Source organism: Trachemys scripta, chromosome 2 (genome assembly GCF_013100865.1).
Source record: "Trachemys scripta elegans isolate TJP31775 chromosome 2, CAS_Tse_1.0, whole genome shotgun sequence".
Classification (NCBI taxonomy): Eukaryota; Metazoa; Chordata; order Testudines; family Emydidae; genus Trachemys; species Trachemys scripta.
Window position 1 is genome coordinate 119,704,407 of NC_048299.1, and position 24,291 is coordinate 119,728,697.

Consider the following 24,291-nt stretch of genomic DNA (forward strand, 5'->3'; position numbering starts at 1 on the left):
TACAGGAGCATTGTGAGAAAGCTGCATAGGAGGCTGCCTAGCTGTCATGAGTTAATGACCTGGGGCCTCCCCCGACTGGTGGTAACTAGACTTTTGATGTCAGGTCAATATAGCTGACTGGCCACTAGACAAGTCCCCTTTTGATCAGACTTTCCAGACAAAAACCAGGCACCTGGCAAGCCCAGCTGCACAGGGGGTGACTGATCGGGCGCCAGGGCCCAGGCACATAGCGGCCAGCGGGCAAATGCGTGGCGGGGACTGGGCTCGCAGGGAGGGGGCCCTGAAAAGTCTCTGCCCGCCCTGCAGACTTTGGTCTGGTCGCGCTGCCGCCAGAGCGGCAGCAGCGGGACCCAGCATGGCACTGTGCGAGGCCCCGCCGCTGCTCCGCGAGCTCGCTGGGCGACGGGGCGGGTGGAACGGGGCCCGTCAGCAGTAGTTGGGGGGTGGGATCGATGCTGGTGGGGGCGGGGCTGTCCTCCCAGCAGGAACCAGTTACCTTTCCTGGAGGCGTCTTGCGGGGAGAGGCAGGTCACGTGTTTCCGCTGTCTCTCGGAAGTCGCGACGCGCGAGGAGGGGCTGGGCGGTGCCGGGCGCCGAGGATGCCGGCGTTCTGTGGCCAGGGGCGGCTCGGGTGACCCCGGCGGCGGTTGCGCGGACGGTGGCGGCGGGGCCATGCTGAGTCGCAGCTCGTTCACCAGCCTGGTGGTGGGGGTGTTCGCGGTATACGTGGCGCACACGTGCTGGGTGATGTACGGGATCGTCTGTACGCGGCCCTGCCCCGCCCTGGGCCCGGCCAAGGAGGAGCGGGCGGGAGGCGCGGCAGGCTGCATCTGGCCCTACCTGGCCCGCCGGCCCAAGCTGCAGGTGAGACGCGGGCTGGGCTCTCCCTCACTTTCCCTTGCCCGAGGGGCTGGCTGCAGCTCCCCGGCCCTTCGCCTGCCCCCGGGTCGCCGCTTCGCTGGCCACAGATGGTTACCTTCTTGGTCGGCCGGTCTGCGGGCTCCGGCGGGGGTGAACGCGTTGGCTGTGAGCAGCTTAAGGGCTCTGCCGGCGTGTACTTGACGGGCACCAGCTCTGCAGCAGTTAACGGGGTCTGGCCGTACGTCTATCAGGCTAGAGTCTTTTTTGTTTGTAGTTTATAATCTGTGCTTCCAGCGTTGTTGTGGGGCGCGGGGGGGGAGAGAAATGAGACTAGGGGACATCGACGTGGTATAGAAAAGAATAAGGAGCAAGTGGAATATAAAATACCATGGAAAAGAGAGTGGCTCAGTAATGAGGCTAATATGTAAGAATCTAAGAATAAGGGAGATCTTGTGTTTTGAAGGAAAATGGGATTATGAAAGAGCAATTGAGGAATAAAATAATATGTAGTTGAAGAGAATGAGTGGGAATAAGGAAAGAAGAACAAATAAAGAAATAGAGTAGGTGACCCAGACAGGCACAATTTCATTAAACTAGAAGAACTTTATTCCTATATTTTGTATTTCCCAAACATCTTCCAGTATTGCCAAGGCTAGGAGAAAGAGAGCAAATATTCCAAGTACTTATACAGAATTATGTACCAAAAAGCATTTACACTTAAATAATAGTTGTAATAATAATGACAGGTTTCAGAGTAGCAGCCGTGTTAGTCTGTATCCGCAAAAAGAACAGGAGTACTTGTGGCACCTTAGAGACTAACAAATTTATTAGAGCATAAGCTTTCATGGACTACAGCCCACTTCTTCGGATGTAATAATAATAGTTGTGAAGTCAAGCCCCCAGAAGATAGTCATTAATTACATAATCATACACTTTGTTTTCTAGGACCTCTGTGTCATACACTAGACTGTATGGTCGGTACTCAGTGGCTTATCTATTCATATGTTGTGTTCAATATTCCCCTATTTAATGTGGTCTTAGGCCTTCATTATTACACACAGGTTAAACCTTGAACTGAATACGGAATTATTAATGTACTCATGGGCTTTTCTGTAATGATCTGAGCATACTGAGTGCTTCACAAACATTAATGAATTTAGCTTCAAAACATTCTAATGAGGTGGTGGCATAGTAGATTCCTCTTATTAGCAATCCCTTTGATTGCCAGCAAAAAATTGCCATTATTCTGTGGTTACTAATAAGTGGAAGACAGTTTGGCAGCCAGGAAAGAAAGCACTTCAATATGCCATCCCTGTCTGCATGCCTCCAAATGTGCCTATGGGCAGGGTAGCAGCAGAGTAGGAGGTTGCAGCCTAGATGGTGTGGCTTTTTTACCAGGCACTGGGGCCCACAGACATACCTCTACCTCTCTCCAGGAGTCCTGGCTGAACACATCCCAGCACTTCCTTCCTTGACTGCAGCACCCCAGCAGAACACAAGTGGATAGAGCCCTGCAAATCCACGGGTATCCATCCATTTCATATCTGCAAAAAGAACGAGGAGTACTTGTGGCACATTAGAGACTAACACATTTATTTGGGCATAAGCTTTCATGGGTTCATCGGATTCATGCAGTGGAAAATACAGTAGGAAGATATATATCTGTGGACCATTTCTGCAGATACCAGTACGGATGCAGATACAAATTTTGTATCCACGCAGGGCTCTGACGGTAAGAGCAGGCGGTTGCGGATCCTCCACCTGCCCTGGGCGGAGGGCTTGGGGGTCAGGGGTTGGGAGCTGCTTGGGCCCCATGCCCAGGGCAGGTGGAGGGTCCACTGTGGCTCCCCACAGCTGCCCATCCGGCTCTTACCGTGGCCGGGCTGTGGTTCTGAGCCGCCCCCCTCCCTGACCAGAGCCTGGTTGGGGAGAGCCACGCTGGCAGCTGTGGGGAGCCTGGGTCCCTCCACCTGCCCTGGGTGGGGGGCTGCTTGGATCACCCCCTCCCCCCAGGGTAGGTGGAGGGTCCGTCATGACTCTCTCTCTGACCAAGCTTGGAGCCTCAGTCCAGACCCCGGTATAGAGCCCTGCAAATCCACAGATATCTGCAGATAATTTCTGCGGATCATAGATCGGATGAGGATAATGTGCAGCTCCTGCATCTGGGCTGCAACCCCCCCCCCCTTTCCCACTAATGCCCTGCCCATAGCAGCCTGGCCTGCAGCCCCTTAGCTCATGTAGGCAGGTTTGTGGAGCTGCAGCCTTAGAAGGAAGCACTGGGACATGCCGAATGCTGACCCCTGGCTGTACATCTTAGTGCTTCCTTTCCCGGTTGCAGCCATACAAACCTGCCTGCATCTGGGATCTTTCTTCCAAACTGCATTCTTAATAAGTAGCATGCCTGGTGCCAGAATCCAAATCCCATTAGCCTTAAAGTCAGTGGGACAGGATTGGTTCCCAGGAAAACACTTCTGTCAATGGGAAGTTGTTAATGTCTAAGCAGAATGTACTCTCTCCATTGTGCTGATGCACAGAGACATTAGGGCCAAAATTGTCAGAAGTACAGTAGAACCCTGTTTAACCGAGTCTCTATTTCCAGCTCTCCATATTAACTGAACCACCAGCTATCTGCGTCTGATAGCAGCTGGGTCTCCTGCTATTAGCAAAAACAACAAGGAGTCTGGTGGCACCTTAAAGACTAACAGATTTATTTGGGCATAAGCTTTTGTGGGTAAAAACCTCACTTCTTTGGCTGCAAGTGAGGTTTTTACCCACGAAAGCTTATGCCCAAATAAATCTTAGTCTTTAAGGTGCCACCAGACTCCTTGTTGTTTTTGTAGATACAGACTAACACGGCTACCTGCTGATACTTGCTATTAGCAAGAGCCCTGTCGCCCGGGGCTGACAGCTGGAGCCCCACCGCCCATTCTCCGGTTTATCTGGATTTTGGTTATCTGATCTGGCCCAATTAGATTGGATAATTGGGGTTCCACTGTATCAACTAATTTGGAGTTCCTCATCTGAGACACCAAGATCTTGATTTTTCAGAGTAATTAACATTTGTACTTGATATGTTCAAAGTACCATTCCAGTTGACTTGTTTTGCAGTTGAGTGCTCAGCACTTCTGCAAATCTGTATGATTCAAGTTGGGCACTCAGAAATGAGGGGCACACAGTTAGCTAAATTTGGTTAAATAACTTGCCCTGTATTGCATAGACAGACGTCTAGAATCTAGCTGCCTCAGTCATGAGACCATACTTTGTCTGTTCATCTTTCAAGTTCTTTAACAAATAGATTCAGAGATGCCAAGGCCAGAAGGGACCATTGTGATGATCTATTCTGACGTGTATAGCATACTCCCTAGTACTTCCCTAAAATAATTCCCAGAGCATAGCTTTTAGAAAAACATCCAATTTTGATGTAAAAATTATCACTGATAGAGACTCTCTGATGATCTTTGGTAAATTGTTCCAATGGTTAGTTGCTCTCACTGTTAAAAATTTACACCTTATTTCTATTCTGAATTTGTCTAGCTTTCAGTGAAACAGAGGCTGTACAGATGATAACTTCATTCACTACAAAGCCCTCATTCATTCCTTGAGCGTGGTCCAACCTGTGTACAGAATGAGAAAAGGGTTCTGGGGAGTCAATGTGGCCTTGTGGCTAGAGCACTAGACTTGTACTCAGGGAACCTGTGTTCTCTTCCTTACTCTGCACTTGGCTTGTTGGGTGACCTTGGACAAGTCACTTCTCCTCTCTGTGGCTCAGTTTCCCCATCAGTAAAATGTGGATAATGTTACTGGCATCCTTTGTAAAGTGCTTTGAGAGATATCTCAAAAGTTAATATATTAGAGCAAGGTATTCTTCTTCTTCTATAGAAAAAGTAGCATGTGATTTAAGATTGTATCATAATGCATACATAAGCACAGGGGGACTGAATTAAAGATGCACAGGCAACATTAATTCTGGCATTTCTAAATTTTGGGTGTTTAAAAGGTTGCAACTTCGTTTTCGTTTTGTTGTTTCCCAATTTTTTAAAAAAGCAATCTAGAAAAATAAATCAGATGGAACCATGGAGCCCAGAAGGGTTGGAACCTTTAGATCTACAGCACAGGCCTCTAACAGTTGACTAATGGAGTAACTGTTAGCTGTAGTAGGCTCTATATTTCACCTATAGCAGCAGAGAGTGGTGCACAGCCTGATAATTCACCTGATTTAATGTGAAATGTCTTTCAATTTGGGGGAGAAGGCATCTTTCTGATCCTCCCAGAGGACTGCCCCATGGCCAGTGGTTTTCAAACTACGGGTCTCAACCCAGTACTGGGTAGTGAATGTAACGCACTGGGTCGCGGCAGCTCTGGTCACCACCGCCAACTGGGCCTTTAAAAGTCCCATCGGCGGTGCTGCCCGTCTAAGGCAGGCTAGTCCCTACCTTTTCCAACACCACGCTCCGCCCTGGAAGCGGTCAGCAGCAGTTCTGGCACCGAGGTAGGGGGGCAGTACTTGCGTGCGAGAGCCTCCACCTAGGAGCCGGACCTGCTGCTGGCAGTTTTCAGGGTGCAGCATGGTCCGCGGTGCCAGGACAGGCAGGAAGCCTGCCTTAGCACCACCACTGACCAGGAGTCGTCCAAGGGGCACCCAAATCCCCTTCCCCACCCCTGGGCCCCCCCCCCCCCCCAAACCCTGAGTTGTTAATGTTTTATTTTAGGGTCTGTATTCAATTTCTAGCCTCTCTTCCCCACAAATATTCTGTTGATATTCTTGTATTATTCCTGTAATGATCAGTGGTGGTCAAGTCATATGTATTTTTATTTGGAAATGTTTTATAATTTATTTTTCTCTGTGGATCATATGTCTTCTCTTCTTTATTTTCCTGTGATGATGATTATGCCACCTGATATGGGCAAACTTAGAACAGCTTTGTTAGGGATATGGAATGTGCCCTTGCTAGCATGGAACAAACAGTTCTTTGTCCATGCACTGACTGTTTTATCCTTTTTTATTTTAGTTAAGTGTATACACTACCACACGGTCAAACATTGGTGCTGAGAATAATATAGATCTGATTTTGAATGTGGAGGATTTTGATATTGAGTCCAGATTTGAAAGGTAAAGTATTATTATTATAAAGTTCTTTAGTGTTTCTTCAGAATGATTGTATCTAATAGATAATAGTTATGTGATGCATGTTAGTGCCAGTGAATTAAGGTAGATCTGCCATGCACCACAGTGTTTTCACGTTGAAATAGTGATTTGTTGTTATTAACTCTGCTTGGTGGATTTTCCACCATCAAAGTTAATGCAATATACAGCATATGGAAATTCAGGCTTTATTTAAAAGAAAATAATAGTGAATAAAAGTTTTAATGTTAAGTCTGTCAAAATGTCAGGCCTTATTGCAAATTTAGTCTAAAGTTGAGAATGAAGTGCTGTTTTACTTTTGATTGCTGTACTGGAAATACATGTACTTCAAACAATGTTGTATCAATGGCAGTTTGAAACTCATCTTGTTTTTGACTGTATACTAGTTTTTCATTTTCTAATTCTTTAATATTTTATAATCTCTTGACTTCTCCAATTCATTTAAAAATAAAGGGAAACAAAGAAGGGAAAATGTAGTTGTTAAGAAGAAATATAATCCACTCTGGCCCCACTGATGGGCTTCATGTATTTTTGCCTTTATTACAGTCCAGGAACCTTGAAGCTTAGTCGCCTGCTCTGGACCTAAAGTTTTACCAACTTTAATGTCCCTTTATTGTGCAGATTCAATGGTATATAATGTGCCAAATGTTTAAAGTACTTGGATAGTTTGGATTGTGCAGCCAGTATTTAAAACAACTGTTTTCAGCAACTTAAGTAAATATTTTACAAATGCTAATCAAGATGCCTTAAAGTATAGCTCTGCGCTGAATAGTGACTAAAATTGACATGGAAATCCAGGTTTGTCCTTCAATAACTTCTATAACATATCTGCTCAGTTTACATGTCAGGTGACTTTTTGCAACTTTGCCTAGAATCTGAAAGTCAAGCTATGTTTTTAGCTTGCACATCACCAACTCACTTTTCCATGTCTGTGTTAGTTCTACATTTCTAACAGAGTAATATAAACTAATTCTTTGTTGCTGAAGTAAACAGTTAAGACTCTGTATACTTATGAAGGAACGTCAATTGGACTAGGAAGATGTCCTTTTTATTTCAGAGTAGAATCATACTTTTATGACTTAAAATGTTATGAATTTTTTATATTTAATTTTTCTAGAACTATGTCAATATTCCACTTCAAATCATCAGTTTAAAGAGAAACTATTTCACTTTTTAATTAAAAAAAAAAAAAACTAAAAACACCCTGCCATTTTGCTTTTGGGTTGTCTATATCAGATTCTGCTGTGTTTTTCAATTTTTTTTTTCTTGTAACTCCACTAATTGGAAAGCCTAACCGCTGGTCATATTATGCTTCAGCTCAGATGGGTAGTAAATATGTTTCTTTTACTGTGATGTAATTTGGTTCTGTGATCCATGGAAGCGTTCAGTGAAGTGTTCAGTGCAGTGCTAGTCTCTGGTAGAATTAACAGAAATACAGTTGGGGCTATGTAATCCAAGATAAAGCAAGAATAGCTTTTCTGCATTTAAACACACTGATATTACTATTACTCTGAGTTGAAAGTTTCATTGTCTGACACTGACAAAGTTACAGAAATATTTAAAATTTGTCCTGGGGAATCTGAAGAAGTGAGATGGAATAGCTTAACAATACATTGAATTGTTTAGAACTTCAAATTAGTTCGTAATTTGCTGTCATGTTTTATAATGATTACGTTGTGTGGAACTTTAATCCATGCAACTTCAGTAGTAATTGGAAGTAATTTTAAACCAAAGCTTGTCAAAGAAAAGAAAAATTAAGCATTCACAGCTAGTACAAAATGAAAACATGCTGTTTCTTGCTACACTCTTTCCAGAGTTCTGTGTTTGTAATTTACCATGGCTGAAGAGGAATTTCATTGTCACTAAGTACTTGCCAAAGATAAGTTAGTGATTTATACTGAATACATTTTGCTGAAGATTTGTTTGTTACATGATGATGAAATTGATTTTTTTGGTTCACCCTTTCTAAATATTTTTTAAAGCAAGTTCTAATATAGCATTTAAAAGTAGCAAGAATTCTGTATTTATTATTGACTTCACTATACTATTTTATAATGTATTTTGTATTTTAGAACAGTCAATGTCTCTGTACCAAAGAAAACTCGAAATAATGGCACACTGTATGCATACATATTTCTTCACCATTCTGGCATTTTACCTTGGCACGATGGCAAACAGGTGCATATAGTAAGTCCTCTGACCACATACATGGTCCCTAAACCAGAAGAAGTTAATCTTATCACTGGAGAATCCACCACCCAGGTAGGCTTTTTTCCTTGGTGGTAAAAATGTATAAAAAGAGCAACTGAAAACATCTTTCTTATCATGTCAAGATAGACATAAAGTAGGTTTCTTAAACAGAAAAAAAAAAACCTTAATAAAATATCAAATGACTTTTTGAAATAGTAAGGGCAGGTGCGGGGTAACATGTAGGAACTAGAAAATATTATTTAGGTGTGTCAGAGAGGAGTGGGCGGAAGAAGGAGGGCTGATCAGAGCAGAAGGGACTCAAAAGGGAGAAGGATGGATGTAGTTGATGTCAGCAATACAGCTAACACCTTTGGATATTATTAATCAGCTTGACCTCTGCGGGCATGGGGAGTCACAAAAAGCAATTTGGGATTGTAAGACTTTGAAAATTGTAGTACAGTCTAAAAGCAAAGAAAATCTCGCTCACTCACACATCCTTACCTTTCAAGATAAAGTATTTTTTGAAAGTTTGACAGTGTTCAAATTATATAGGCTTATTCTTATCATTGGATTTTTTTTAATTTTGTAGTAAATGTAAGGGGTGATTGTGCAAATTTGACTGTGAATAAGGGGTCGCCAATGTGAAAAGTTTGAGAAACACTGCAGATGAGAGGTCTCAACTTGGTGGTTGCAAATAGTTTGGTGGTGATTGTAATCACCTTTCTTTTCTCTGTGAATGGGGACAGGGGAGTCCTGAAACTTTTTATTGTAACATGAGGTCACAGTATGGATAAGGTTAAGAACCACTGCTTTAGCAGAAGGAACTGGAACTGAGGAGCAGAACATTGCTGATCATCTTTTTGAATGTCAGTGCTCTGATTAGAAATGTGTGGGGACGGGAGAGATTGGGTCTGGGTGTTTCAGCTACAGTCAAGTAGTTCAAAGGCAGTTATTTTTGCCAGAAAGCAAGTAACAGTTGAATTTTCAAAGTAAGCTGTACAGCAACATTTAAAATATTTATTGTAAATTTAACAACATCTGTTTCTGTATATCGCATCTTATTTTGAGGGGGATACTGAAATTTGCATAGGCAAGTGAGTTTAATTTGCTGGCAAAGCCACACTATACTTTGTAGGAGATTCAAAAGTTTGACACTTAGCTTAATCCTGATTATATGATCAGTAAACATCAATTTGAATTTTAAAGTTTTGAATAGTTTGCAGGCTGGAAAGAGCCTTTTAATCTTAAATCAAACTGAACTGAAATGTTATAGAGGCACTTACAAGATCTGTAAGGAAGAGTCTCAGAAAGCTAGGTTTATTATTGTGCTTGCTTGCAGACCCATGAATGACTTGGTGTAAATCAGATTTGTGAGGTGTTGGAAATATCATTCTCTTTAATATGGAAGATGTGGAGTCTGGTACAGTGGGTGACATCACACAGAAAATAAAAAATACCTTCAGAAGTTGTGCGGATTAAGGCTGAATTCATCAAGTTAGAACTGGCTGGCCTGATTGTAGATGGTTTAGCAGTGAATATGTGTACAGGCTTACTTTAGGCAAGATACTCCCCATGTTGTTGTGAACCTTGCCAGCTACAACCAAGGAGAACATCACTGTAATTTTGAAAAATATTTTCAAATTTTACTGGTTAAATCCACAAAACAAGTTCTTACTGACACCTTTCAAGCTATTTGGACACATGCAGCATATGAGAGGGAGCCTGCCTTAGCCCCGGGCCCCTACTGCGCTGCCAACCTGACTTTTAATGGCCCGGTTGGCGGTGCTGACCGGAGCCGCCAGGGTCCCTTTTTGACCGAGCATTCCGGTCAAAAACCGGACACCTGGCAACCCTAGCCACTACCTCCATGGGCAGCTTCTCGGGCTTGGCTGTACTTCCCCCAGCCATACCCACTGGGGTTGGTACCAGGCTTACCAGCAGCTGTCCCTGATCGAACTAATGTGTGCAAGCAGCTCGCACACCTCTGGGCAAGAGATGCAGAGCGCTGCATGGAAGGGACTCCTGTCCGAGAGTGTGCGAGCCGCTTGCACACACTAGTGCAACCAGGGACAACTGCCGGGGGAGAGCGGAGCTTTGAGCAGTACAGCCATGCCCAGGGAGCTGCTGGCATGGGGTGCTGGTTCCTGGGAGCAATGACCTGTGATGCGGCTGCTTTCGCCGCCATGATTCCCAGTAGAGCTCTTCAGCTCCGTGATTTATCTCTGTGCAGAGCTCTACTCTTCGCCCCCTACCCCAAAGCCCTCCCCTGCCTGCCACTAGCGCCTCTTTGCCCCTTCACCCAAGGGTGGCCCCCTGTCGTTCACACTGGAGAGGCGTGAGCGGCAGGTGGGGAGGGACTTCAGGGAAGAGGCAGAGTGAGGGCAGTACCTGAGGGAAGAGGTGGAGTGGGGGTGGGAAGAGGAGCAGTGCAGGTGGAGCCACGGCCCAATCACCTTTCCGCAGCAGCACTGTAAAGGTGGCAGGCCAATGCGCCTCCAAAGGGAGGAGCGCAATATCCTGTTTGGGGAGGCTTAATCTCCTCTGGCCTATTGTACCTGCCACCCATGTTCGACAGCCTGAGTTATCCTTGTTCTTAAAGAAAAAGGACAGGCAGATTTTGTGGGCACAGTGTGTTTCATGATGGACTTAAAATGCACTTGTGATTCAAGTCCTTTTTGAAGAGGGATTCTTTGCAAAAACTAAAATATACTGTACTGAAACTTACAGCATGAAAGACAATCCTGGCCTTTATGTTAAAAAACGTATGCTTGGTGATGGTATGTTTGAACTTCTGGGTCAGGCCAGAAAGCAATACGTCTTTTAAGGATATATTGATTTTGGTGGAAATTTGTTTTGTCCTGTAGCAAAGCAAAATCCAGAACTTGATTCAGATGTTAGCGACTGGCCAAAGTGTAGACTCTTTCCAGCTCTATTAGTCTGCTGTTTATTTGCTTGAAAGCAGACCAAGAAGAAAACAAATCGTAGCAAGTATTCAACATCAAATAAAGAAAGCATTAATGGAGGAAAGACTGAGAGTCTTGCATAATGATCCAAAGCAAAACAAACGGAATGGCAACTGTATCTCTTTAATTTACTTGAGAGAATGAAAAAACAGCCGGACTATTGGTGGGGTTTTTGTTTTTTGTTTTTTTTGTTTTTTTTGACACCCAGTTCTGAAGTCTTAGTTGCTTGATAACAAGTGATCAGATTTTTTTTCTTTCCTAATGGAAGCTGAGATCTTTTTACAAATGTCACATGAAAGTGGTGTTGAGACAGCACAAACTCAGTGCAAGTAGTGTTATCCCCATGCTCCCACATCCTTATACAGAGCAAGCAGATGTCAGTGTTCTGGCTGTTTCAAAATAGGCATGGAGAGTAATCAGAAAATCAGTGTTTTTTTAATTAACTTTTTTCTGAACTGGCTTCAGATTTTTAAAAGTTTAAGTCTTGAACCAGAGAAGTATAATATTTCCTCTTTTCTAAGCGTATGTTTTTCAGTTTTAGTTTCAAATAGCAATGGGCATAGGATTCCTTCCAGCACAGTTAGAAAAATATTGCTATGATGTCTGGTCCAAGCTGTAATAGTGCTAATTTTCCACATGTTCATGTTTCTGGTGTAGCTAATTGTAATCCAGGGTTTAAGTGACTTATTGTTTATTTTTTCTAAAATTTGCATTTAATGTGTACAGCTTGTTTCCTTTTTATTTAAAAGCAAATTGAAGCAGAAAAGAAACAGACCAATGCCTTAGATGAACCTGTCTCACATTGGAGGTCAAGGTTAACTCTAAATGTTATGGTGGAAGATTTTATTTTTGATGGATCCTCTCTCCCTGCTGATGTTCACCGATACATGAAGATGTAAGTTTACAAAGATTTTATTTTGTTAGACTTAAAGCTATTCAGTTTATAGGGCTAATTTCTCCTTTTAAATAACCTCTTAGTGAAATATTAAAGTTGTACAGTTAAAATCACAGAACTCATTGTTGGGGAAAAGGGTATTTTAACATCAGACTTAAACTTCATCAATCACAATGAGCAATATTTAATAGTAGTAGCCCTTACACTATGACCCAAGATTGCACCACATCTTAATTGTGGCCTGCTTGTGCTTATGTATGATGATGTATTCTTTAACTGCATGATCACATCTGGTTTCCATAGAAACCCATCTCATTCAGTGCATAGATTAGACAATTGTGGTGGTTTCCAGGGGTACCCAGGACTGTGAGTCACTTTGTTACCCCCAACCTCCAACAAGAAAGAGTCTTGCGTATGGTGGTGGGGTGTTCCAAAGATGTCTTCTCAGTGAATGGAGACAGAGTGCTTTCCTCCCCATACTCTCTGTTATTCTGAAGTAATCTCTTGTTTTTATTCTATTCTGACTGTTGTAATGTTCCTTTTTTATCTCCAAGTGATTTTGATTGTTTGCATTTGTCTCGGATGGTTTTCTATTGAAAGTCTTGCGTTGGAGCAAGGCTAGACCATTGATCCTTGTATCACATCACCAGCTAAGCAGGACAGGAGGACTATGAACTCCCTCCTGTTTGAATGGGCCATTACAAAGGAACATCCCCTGGTCACTCACTTCTATTCGAAGTCCATAAAGCATACTTTTAACATAATTATACTATTCCTTATTTGTTACCCGTACGTACATATTGCAATGATTATGCATCTTTGCAAGTTATGAGCTTTCTGTAGCTTTCTTATATGCTGTTCTTCATGGATAAATATCCTGCAAGATATCTTTAGTGTACTGAGTGAGTCAAGTTTTAGGTCAGTTGTTTGCCACGAAGTTTCTGTGTCACAACAATACACAGGGCATGAGTCAGGAATGTTAGCATGTGATTGTATAGTTAAAATTGGATCATAATTCCTACAAAGGGTCAGAATTAAGGTTGCACAGAAACATTTGGCATTTAATGCCCTGAAAGCTTAACATTCTCAATGTAATTTTTTACTTATACAGCTCATTTAAAAAAAAAAAAATTTTTTTTTAAATAATAATAAAATGTCTCATATGGTAATTTTTTTATGCTTCGGCATTTTCACTGCCCTTCTCTGAACCTTTATGCTATATCTGTTTTGAGATGGGAAGATAATAAATGAGTGTTCCTTAAAAGTGCCGTTGATTTATGTTTGTAATATGCTGCTGGAGATATCCAGAGCTGAGAGCACTATATAACCTCTCTGCCTCAGCAAGAGTTAGTTTTGCTAGCAACAAGACTGGTCAGCTGCCTGCCACAGCAATCAATCTTCCTCACGAGCAAACTTCTCAAGGCTCTCCTAGCCCAGACCATCAGGTTGCCAGGTGTCCAGTTTTTGACCAGACTGTCCAGTCAGATGTATTGACCTGACCACAAAAGTCTGGTTACTATGCATGGGTGGGGTGGGAGCGTCATCAACCTGCACCAGCCCCTGCTCAGCTGGGGCCACCTCCTATCTGCATCTTGTGGCCAGGCAGGCAGCAGGCTCTGCATCAAGCTGCAGCTCATGTCCCAGCCCCAGAGCAGAGGGAGTCCATCTTAGGGGGAAGGGGGAGGGAGGTGGAGAGGATCGAGTGATGGGGGGGGGGAACGAGTAGGGAATAGGGCCTCGAGGGAAAAGGCAGGACAGGTATGGTATCTTTGGGGGAAGAGGCGGAGCAGAAGAAGGCAACTATGTCCTTGATCTTACAGATGCTTAAATCTAGATAAATTGCAAGTGCAGGATAGTTCTTCATAGGGGATCAGCAGCACCAATTCAATGTACTAGAGAGTCAAGATGGTCTTGGGGTTAGGTCAATAGATGGGGACTCCAGAGTTTTAGATTCTATTCAGAACTCTGCCTTTGGCTTCCTGTGTGACTTGGGGTACGTCACTTGGGCCTGGTTCTGTCGCCCATACTTTGAATAGTGCTCTATTCTGCAAGTACTCCCACTGTGTTCAGTGTAGCTGTATTTACTCTGGCAAAGTTTGGACACTCATGGGTGCACTTCTACAGTTCTACCGGCAATTGTAGAAGCTGTAGTCTTGACATGGCACTGGGTTTTTTACCACCATGTCATCTAGACCACCTCTGTTTAGATGACCTGGTAGTAAATAGGCCTGTGCCTTGTGTATGGTTTGTCTCCCACCATTACTTATGCCAGTGGAGCTGCCCCAGCGACTAATTATACATGCAGTTTTTCCTAGTGTTTACAAGGCATAGGGACTTCACTAATATTTGTGATTTATAGTGTAGTTGTAGCCGTGTTGGTCCCAGGATATTAGAGAGACAAGGTAGGCAATATCTTTTATTGTACCCACTTCTGTTGATGAAGGAGACATGGTTTTGAGCTACACAGAGCTCTTATTTTGACCTAAAGAAGAGCTCTGTGTAGCTCAAAACTTTCTCTTTCACCAACAGAGGTGGGTCCAATAAAAGATATTGCCTCATCCACCTTTTCTCTCTAATGTTTGAGGTATTCAAATTCTGTGGTGAGTGCTGTGAAAAACTCTTTAAGCTGCACTGGTTTCATAGACTAACTTATTTTTACAATCAAGTAAATTTTAAATATGGGTAATCCCCAGTCTCTCATTACTGGGATACAGTTTCTTGTCTTCACCAGACATTGTAATGTCTGCTCCCACTTCTGCATGCTGTAGATACCTCACTACCAACTTCAAATGATAGTTTTATCCATCTTTTGTTTCTTTCGTTCTCTATCCTTTATATTGCATGTGTATCTGGAACTCTTCACTTATCCTGTCCTTCTGTATTGTTAACCTTGAAGTTGAAACTGCAAAAAGTGAACTGAAAAGGATGAATTCTCATTTGCACCAAATATACTACTCTGATAGGGTAAAGAGGTCCAGTATGGAAATTTTCATGGCACACATTAAAGTTAAATATGTGTGAAACTATGTATAATTGATTCCAGACATTTATTTTTTTGTGCACTAATATGATTAGAAAAAGTTTTCTTTCTGGAGTAACGTAATCATAAAAATCCATGTTTGAACATCATAGGGTTCAGTTGGGGAAGACTGTGCATTACCTTCCAATATTATTTATTGATCAGCTAAGCAACAGAGTGAAAGATTTAATGGTGAGTAACAAAATGCCTTTTCACTAAATTTTGAGTTACAGTTTTACGGAAATCTCTAGTACTGCTGTAATTAAGGCTTTGTCCTTGTTTCCATTACAGCAGCCCACCTCACAGAAATTCAGTGGACACAGCTAATACGTTGCTAATCTAATCTTCAGATTAGATGTTGATTAAATGCCCCCAAAATTTGTTAATGCAGAATTAAGGGTGTTCTTTCAGAATGTGGAAATTGGCTAAACCAGAAAAACTCCAAGTTAAGATACACACTGATTGCCAGGCTGGCTGCATCTCCTGCTTTGAGCAGGGGGTTGGATTAGATGATCTCCTGAGGTCTCTTCCAGCCCTAATCTTCTAGGATTCTTGGTCTCTTTGAGCACCCTCAGTAGGTCTCAAGCCTGTAGCTGGTGCCTCTGATTTAGGGTGGAATTATATGGCCCTTCCATTCTCAGGCCAGGCCCTTGGTTGCAGTCACCTGGTACTAACCATGGTTACCTTAGTAGGTCTAACTTAGCCTCAGACCCTGTTGTTCTGTTTTATCCAGAAGCAGCGACAGTGGTAATCAGTGACCAAACCGCCTCCTTAGAGAAGATTTATTTAGAACAAAAGCATTTCAGGGAAAAACAGATCTGAAAACAACATAGACTAGACATCTGTCTATTTTGCCAGGTAACTAATTATATTCCAGGTGAGGATCCAGGCAGATCTGTAGACCTCAGAGACCTCTAGGGTCTGACTGGAATAGTCCATTCCCTTAACTCACAAACTGTTTCTCTCCTTTGCTTCAGTGAGAGTCCTCTTTTAAAAGCTGTTCAGTCTTTTTATTCTCCAAGTTCCTAGCCTGGCAAAACAATCTTGCTTCTTCCTTGGAGACCTTAAATCTGCTGGCTTTTCACATTCTTTCAAGTGTCCACAGGGCTGTTCTTATCAGGGGCCATTATCATTTTCCTGTTCTTTACACAGCTCCCTATTAAGTTACATCAGTGTGTTCATAGAGGAAAGTCTTAACACAGTAACTTCCTCTCATTAACCTGGTCATGTATGGTATTCATAAAATTATTACATCTCTGCATTCTTAGATTACATAGCAATTCCACAAATGCTGTAACTTTGTCCACTGTTCACATTTCTGGAAAAGCATGAGGCAACTCTGGGCAAGTTTAACTCTGCACTAACAAATTCTTGGGCATTTAATTTCTCTTTTTTTTTTTTTTTAATAACTTTTCATCATCTCATGTACCACAGCCCAGCCCTTCCATTCACTTTCTCTGACTCCTTGCAGTGATTACCTTGTACACAGAATGTGTTGCCCCTACATCATCTCTTTGTCCTCCCATTTCTGTGCCTGTTTTGCGCACCTGATTCTTCCTCCTCCCAACGTTGGCAGGGATCCCAAAGGTTGAAAAGCTGAGGAGCAAATGCAGGAACTAAAATGGAATCAGTGGGGAAGCTTTTAGAAGAGGGGACCAACATGATGGATGTGGATGATGATGGGGAGTCTTTGTCTCTGTCCCCCCCCAAAAAAAACAGCTTTTCAACTCTGATCCCTTCCTTCCCACCCTGCTATTCCCTGCACTGTTCTAATACACTCTCAGATAGCCCCTCACTGCTCCTACTCCCCAAATTTCCTCCAATTGCTCAGACCCCCACCACTGTCTCAACATCTCGTCCATGCTTTCTGTCATGTCCCTGGCTCCAACCCCCCGCATTACCCCTGCTGCTCTGAGCTACCACACACCAGCTCCACCTTCTTCATTGCCACTCCATGCCCCTGGTAAGCTTGGAGAGGCCCTGAGGAGGTAGGAAGGTAGCACTGGTGGAACTGTAAGGAATGCATTCATCAGCAGGAGGCAAGGAGGGGCAGGAGAGTGGAGATAGGTCCTTCCCAAATCTCTACGTGTCTAATGTTCGGGGAAGAGGCTCTATACATTCTTCTGCAGTATAGCACACTCAAGAGATATGAAGGGGCCCAGATGTTCTTAAATGAATGAGAACACCCCATGGAGATGAATACAGCCTGAAATGATAGTTCTGAGAGGTGTGAATTGCTTCATTAATCTCAGTGGGTTGTCATGTCTCCTCCACCGCGGGTGCTTAATATCACAACTAGCAGATGGGGTGGGGGAAGAGGCTCAGGATCCTCTGGATGATGGTTCACATGGGGAGTTAGGGAGAGGGTCACAGGACCTCCAGATCACAGCACAGACATGGGACATGGAGAAGGCCTCAGACTTGATTCCATACAGGGGCGGGGGACCCAGATCTACGCTTACATATGGGAATCCTTAGTTCGTGGGGGTAGGATTGCTGCTGCCCCATTCCCCTCTCTCCCCACTTTGTGAGACACATTCCTTCTCAACCATAGCCCAGAGAGATGGGGTTGTGTGTGGGAGTCATGTCCCTCTATCTGGCCAGGACCAGAGAAGTGGGAAATGGGCAGCAACTTCAAATGGTAGGGGAGAATGTGGGGGAGGGACCTTGTTAGCTTCAAATTGCCCATTCCTAACCCCATAGTTGACACTGAATTATTATACAGAAGACATCATAACCCAGTCACTGTGTTAGATTATTACCTCACTAAGGCAATAGTTTCAGGGCTTGTCTACACTACCGTGCGGGGTTGATCTAAGATACGCAACTTCAGCTATGTGAATAGCATAGCTGAAGTTGACATACTTAGATCTACTTACCATGGTGTCTTCACTGCGGTAAGTCAACAGCTGATGCTCTCCTGATGTTGACTCCGCTTGCGCTTCTCGTTCTAGTGGAGTACCGGGAGTCGACAGGAGAGCACTCGGCGGTTAGTTTATCCCATCTATACTAGACGCAATAAATGGATCCCCTCTGGATTGGTCGCTGCCCGCCAATCTGGCAGGTAGTGTAGACAAACCCTTAAGATCAGAGATCTGCCTGCTCCCAGGCAACAAGACAGACCCACATATGCATAAGGAAGTAAGATGGAGACCCTTCCAAAACAAACACAACATTGCATACCCAGTCGCCCCTCTTGAGGTGATGAGAGAATGAGTCATGTGGGAAATGTTAGTTATGTTGCTTAATGCATTTATCAGAGGTGCTTAGATGCTTCAGAATGAGGGTTGTATAAGAATCTCAATAGAACAAACTACACATTTAGTATATTAACACATGGTGTTTTAAATACTGCTTTATTGATTTTTTTTATGAAAATTAAACAACCCCTAAGTATTAGCTGTTGTTTCCATTTGCATTCCCATTTGTATGTATATTAACTTTGTTGTTAAGACTATTTTCTGTCCAAATGCAGATAATAAACCGTTCAACGACAGAGCTACCTCTTACAGTGTCATACGATAAAATATCTCTTGGAAAGCTCCGATTTTGGATCCACATGCAAGATGCAGTGTTCTCCCTGCAGCAGTTTGGTATGTTTACTTTTTCACAGCAGAAGGTCAGGTTCTTAACTTCTAATTTATAAACTATATATTGACTGCATTTACAGTACTGTAAAATGGTGTAGTTCTTTTGTCTTGTTTGACACACTATCAGAAAAATCTGTGGGTTTCTGCAATATACATCTTGAGTTTGTACATATAGTATGTTGTGGTTAAAATTAAGCAATAAAATCAGATGAGACTAATATTGCAAGGGAGCAGTGATCCTTCCACTAGTTGTTAGGGGCTTTTGCATGTGAAAGTCCGTAAGTGCTGCTTTTAAAAAAAAGTCACTATTTGGAGTATACTTTTAAAAAATGTTTTATCTTGAATTCCCGAAAAATAAAATCTTAAATAAAAATGGCACTTCATTATATTCACTTAGCTAAAAATAAAGTATACATAAAAGAAATGCCCTATTGCTAACAGACTGATAAACTATGGGAGGTAGTTCATGCTTCTATAGCCTACTTTAATTCAAATTACCTCAGTTCTCAAGTAGTTAACTTGATACACAGATCCTAATCTTAAGAAATACCTCCGTTCTCCAAATGACTTCATTTGGAGTTGCGTACCTAAGACCTGAATTTAAGCTGCTAGGGATGGATATCCAGAATGAGTAGAAATTTTAGAAATCAAACATTTAACCTCCAGATAGACTGGTCATTGGCAGGCCAATCATGTCTTCTCCATTCCCTTGACTCTGCCCTGTCTGTGGTGTATTTTGCTCACCAGTAATTTTTCTGCCTCACTACAGCAGTGCAGCCAACCAGCTTCAGGAACTGTACACTGCCTGCCATTCTACTCAGGATTTCTTTTGCAGAGTTTTCAAAATTGTGTCTTTGTTATAACATAAATTCAATAAAATATTTTCATTAAAAATAATACATGAGGTTTTTGTTTTAATGAATAACACTGATAAGAAACTTTCTGTGTTTTGTATCTTCAGACGGTCAGATTCAAAAGTCAGTACTGTAAATCTCTTTAAAGTAACACAATTTAGGCAGGTAAAAAAGAAAGGGAGAGCCATTCTGGACAAAGAAATAGAAAGTAAAGGGCAGCTGAGTAAATTAACCAGCTTCCCCAGGTTATCTCTTAAGTGAACATTCCAGTTGAGACAATTTTTTTATTAAAATAATTTGTGAAAAAAGCATCTAAACTTGCATGCTTTCTCAAAGAGTAGCTGTGCAAATTTGTACAGAGTCACAAAATTCCAGGCATGCTAAATCTATGCTTTTGTGAAAGGGAGCGTCAGAGAGTTAGATAATGTTTTCACCTCTCAGCTCTATTACACTATCTTCTAAAGGCGCTGCACAAAACTCGCATCTCTGGGAGAGGAAGAACTAAAGTACATTTAAGCTACCTTCTCACATTCCTGGTTCTGGGCTGCAATTGTGGTCCCCAGAGTCTCTTAAGTAGCCTGTCCCCAGCTGCATATGGGTGGAAGTTCCTCTTCATGCCTCCTATCCTGGGACTTGTGGCAGAGGCATAATAGGCAGCATAAATTGCCCTGTGCAAATCCTGCAGCAGGCAGGACTTTCCCAAGCCAGATCTGGGCTGTAAAGAGTCTTCTGCACTACAACAGCAGCATAAAAGGGCCAACAGTGAAGGAGTGAATTCTTCTCAAGGTTTTTTCTGTCTCTTAAAAATAATAGAAAAAGTATCCAAAACCAAAACCTGAATCAGTATCTGATGCATTCTTTATAGTTCAGAGATCTCAAGATAACAAAATTTAGGAGTTTGTTTTCACTGATGCCCAGTACTACTATTATGATCTTATATTTCAACTCCAATAGATTTGTTGAAACAGGACAAATATGTATGAAACATTTTAAAATCCCATACACCTATCTTGAGAGGATTTGATGGCTCTTTCCCATTTAATAACTAACTTTAATGGGTATAGAAGACACAGAAATTTCCCTGTACAATCGTCCCACAACATTCTGAGTTGCCTTATTTAAAAAGAAAATTTGCTCATTAAGAAAGGGCTCTCTAATACTGGGAACTTTAAATTCTGTTCAGTAAGAAAACCCCTTTCCTGAAAATATAGGATAAAGGAAAGGCATGGATTAAGGTCAGAAAGGAAAATTATGATCTAGGCTAATCTGTATAACACAAAGCATAGAATTTCATCAAGTAATTTCTGCATCTAGCTCAGTAATTAAGACTGGATGTAGTTTAATCTTTCTGAATACATCCAGTCTTAATTTAAAGACTGAATGATGGAGAATTTACCACAAACCTTGGTAATCTGTTGATTATCCTCACAGTTAAAAATGTGCATTTTATTTTCAGTTTGAACTTCGTTGACTTCAGCTTCTTGCCATTGGATCTCTGTCTTTTTCTGCTGGGTTAAAGAACCTTCTAGTATCAGTGTCTTGTCCCTGTGTTGGTATTTATATACTGTCATCTCTTAACCTTTTGAATAAACTAGATCAATTGACCTTCTTAAAATCTCTTTCTGTAAGCCCTGTTTCTCAGATTCTCGATCATTCTTGTGGCTTTCCTCTGAACTCTTTCCAGTTTTTCATCATCCCATTTAAAATGCTGATAGATGCAATAGTTTCACAAGAGCCATATGCTGGGATGATATCATGTCCCTCCTCAGTATTCCTGTTTGTCTGATTGTTAGCCCTTCTAGCTAGAGCTGGGAATATATGTTCAGTTGGTTATCCACCATCGTTTCTTAAGTCCTTTTCAGAGTCACTTTTGAGGATTATAGTCCACTATCTTGTAGGTATAACCTACATTGCTTATTCTTTGAGTGGTTGCAGATGGGTATTTCACTCAGGTGCATTTGTGCTGAGGGTATCAGAGTTGGAGACTTTCCCCACCATGGTACCTATTGGAACGGCGCGCCCACCCTGTGTTGCCTTTGGCCCCTTCTGAAACAATATAAGGGTGATGCTACCCTAATCCCCCTCAGTCCCTTCATACCGCCAGTATCCTTAGTCGGAGCTCCCCCTGTGCGAGTCTTCTCATGGCTTTTTTTCTCTGCATCACACTTGTCACTGGGACTTCTCTTGTAAAGAATTTTTAATCGTATCTGTAGTGTAGTATAGTTTGTAGCTAATTTAGTTTGTCCTTATAGTAATTTCTGGTGCTCAGCACTATAGGGCATGCAGCGTTGTCCAGGCCTTCAAACGTTGCTTGTTAGGTGGACTTTCTATTCCCAACAGTTGACTCCTACACTTACTGCGTGTAGGTGAAAGTCACATTAAGGAGAATGTATCATTTGTTGGGAGAACACAGATTGCAAGAGACCTTCACCTGAAGCAGCTTTTGTTGGAACAGGCTATGAGTTGCACTAGCGCCAAGACCCTCTTCCGCTAGCAGGACTGGCAGTCCTCAGCCAGCCACCTTCCGCATCAACGCTGGTAGACAGACCCCTGGACTCTGACTCTTCCCCACGAAGAGAAAGGGGTCGATATGTGTTCCCAGAAGAGACCTACAAAACAGATCAGGGATGTTCAAAATTGAGGAGAGAGTCGTCCTATCTTTATCAAAGATAGTTACTCAACATTCAAAAGATCCAGGGTACAGCCAAGCTATCAATTCACCTCAAGGCTGGAGATTCCCAGTACTGTACCACTGACTCAAGGCTCACCTGGTGGACAACCATTGAGTCTGGTACCTATGGTGTCACTGCTTTTTGGTATCAACAATCCCACAAGCCTATATGGTAGTAACAGACTTATTCTGCCTGTCTGTACCAGCCTCCCTGCTTACTCAGGAGGCGGGTGTACTATCAGCACTGCCAGCTGTTTCAGGCCCCTCAAATTCTACAGACTCAGGGTTGAGGCCGCTACTGTTGATGCCCTCGGTACCAGTGAAACCACAGGCACCTTCCTCGGTGTAGATGCCTGTGGGGCAGCACCTTTGTCCTTGGTGCCATCTCTGTCCTCTGTTTAGTCACCATTAATTTCAGTTAACACAGGTGCCCTTTGAAACCCCCAATTCTGTTGTGCTCTTTGGTACTGTCATGGAAGATTTTCTCATACTGACAACAGTCCCATCCCTGATACCAACTTTGCCCTTCTCTCATTGGACTGTGGATAAATTGGGCTATTCTGTGGTCCTGCCGGAGTGGCCACCAAGAGTGCCCAAGGACCTCTGTTACTCTAATATGGAGTCATCCAGTTGGTCTTTGCCTTGGCGAAAAGTCCCAAAGATCTTGCAATGGGCAGCAAAGGGAAAGTGTCTGCACCAAGAGCACAGCTGTTCTAACAGTAAGGGCAGATCCTTGGCATCCTCAATGTATTGAGCCCCTATGCCATACTCTCTCACACAGTGATCACCTTGGGACCTGTGGGGTACTCCCTGCTTGAAGAGGTCTAAATTTCTACTCCAGTCCAGAGAGCGAGTCCCTTGATCCTGAGATGGACCAGCCCCAAGAGTGGCCTCTGTTACAGATGCAAGAGGAGGTCTGTCCTCTTGAGACACCTCTTTTTGGGGCAGCCTTTGCCAAAGGAGCAACCTCTACCCCAAGTAATGCCAGCAGTCCCATCCTCTCCTTTCCCGGACAACTCTGTAATCCCAGATTCCTTGTCTTCCCTCCCAGAGGATTTTAAATCTTACCAGGACTTACTTTGGGCAGGTCTACACTAGGATTCTCCATCAGTGACAATTTATAATCAAGATTGGATGTTTTTCTAAAAGCTATGTTTTAGGAATTATTTTGGGGAAGTTCTGTGGCCTGTGTTATACAAGAGGTCAGACTAGATGAGCACAATGGTCCCTTCTGCCTTGGAATCTCTGAATATTCTTCAGGCAGCAATTCTGGGAAGGGTTGCCTTCCTGATTAATGACACCTTATTACAGTCAGCAAAAGCTTTGTGGCATATAGGTGTATAAAATGTTAGTTGCCAAGCTTCCCCTTTCCTTATTCATTTTGGAGCTGATTTTAAAGACTAGACAAACTCTTGTAGGACCAAATTTAGTGACTGGTCAAGATCAATATCTTATAAATTACTAGCTCAAAATGTTTTTAGGTAAAACGTACAAAAATTGATTTTTTGTCAGCAAAGCTAGCATCTGGTTTTTATTATTTATCAGTTTTTTATTATTTTTTATTATTATTATTAAAACTTGTGTCACTTAAAAAGGGTGTCCTTTATACTTGAATCTACTATACTAATATCTAGAACACTAATTTTTTGGTACTTTCACATTTTACCTACTCTTTCTTCCAGGCTTTTCAGAAAAGGATGCAGATGAAGTAAAAGGAATTTTTGTGGATACTAACCTATACTTTTTGGCTTTGACATTCTTTGTAGCAGCATTCCATGTAAGTGGATCACTTGCTGTTTTTAAACAGTATACACTTAAGTATAAGTAAATAATAAAAGTAAAGGTACTTTGAGAATTGACACTCTCATTTCTCTAAATACCAATAATTGTTTTTGGAAATGTGTGTGTGTGTGTGTGTGTGTATATATATATATATATATATAATATGCTATGCCAATTTTTCCTTCATAAATACAAATAGAAAATTCAATAGCAAAATGTCATGTTCTGCAAGGGAACATCTATGCAATATGTTTTTAAATTTAGGCCAGAAAAACTGATTTCTACTCCCAAATCCAATTTCAAAATTAGGGGTTAAACCCACC

General features: G+C 42.4%; 1 protein-coding gene across 2 annotated transcripts in view; it reads left to right on the top strand.

Moving 5' to 3' along the window:
- Positions 1-535: 535 nt before the first annotated feature.
- Positions 536-24,291, top strand: part of CLPTM1L (CLPTM1 like) — an 89,993-nt gene continuing 66,237 nt past the window's right edge. The window contains exons 1-7 of one of the 2 annotated variants that reach the window (XM_034761482.1): positions 536-864; positions 5,871-5,971; positions 8,077-8,266; positions 11,907-12,052; positions 15,185-15,263; positions 18,547-18,664; positions 23,869-23,963. In XM_034761482.1, the coding sequence (XP_034617373.1) occupies positions 673-864; positions 5,871-5,971; positions 8,077-8,266; positions 11,907-12,052; positions 15,185-15,263; positions 18,547-18,664; positions 23,869-23,963 (921 nt within the window). In that variant the 5' untranslated portion in view covers positions 536-672. The remainder of the gene's footprint in view (positions 865-5,870; positions 5,972-8,076; positions 8,267-11,906; positions 12,053-15,184; positions 15,264-18,546; positions 18,665-23,868; positions 23,964-24,291) is intronic. The other variant, XM_034761481.1, reaches the window with a different exon arrangement.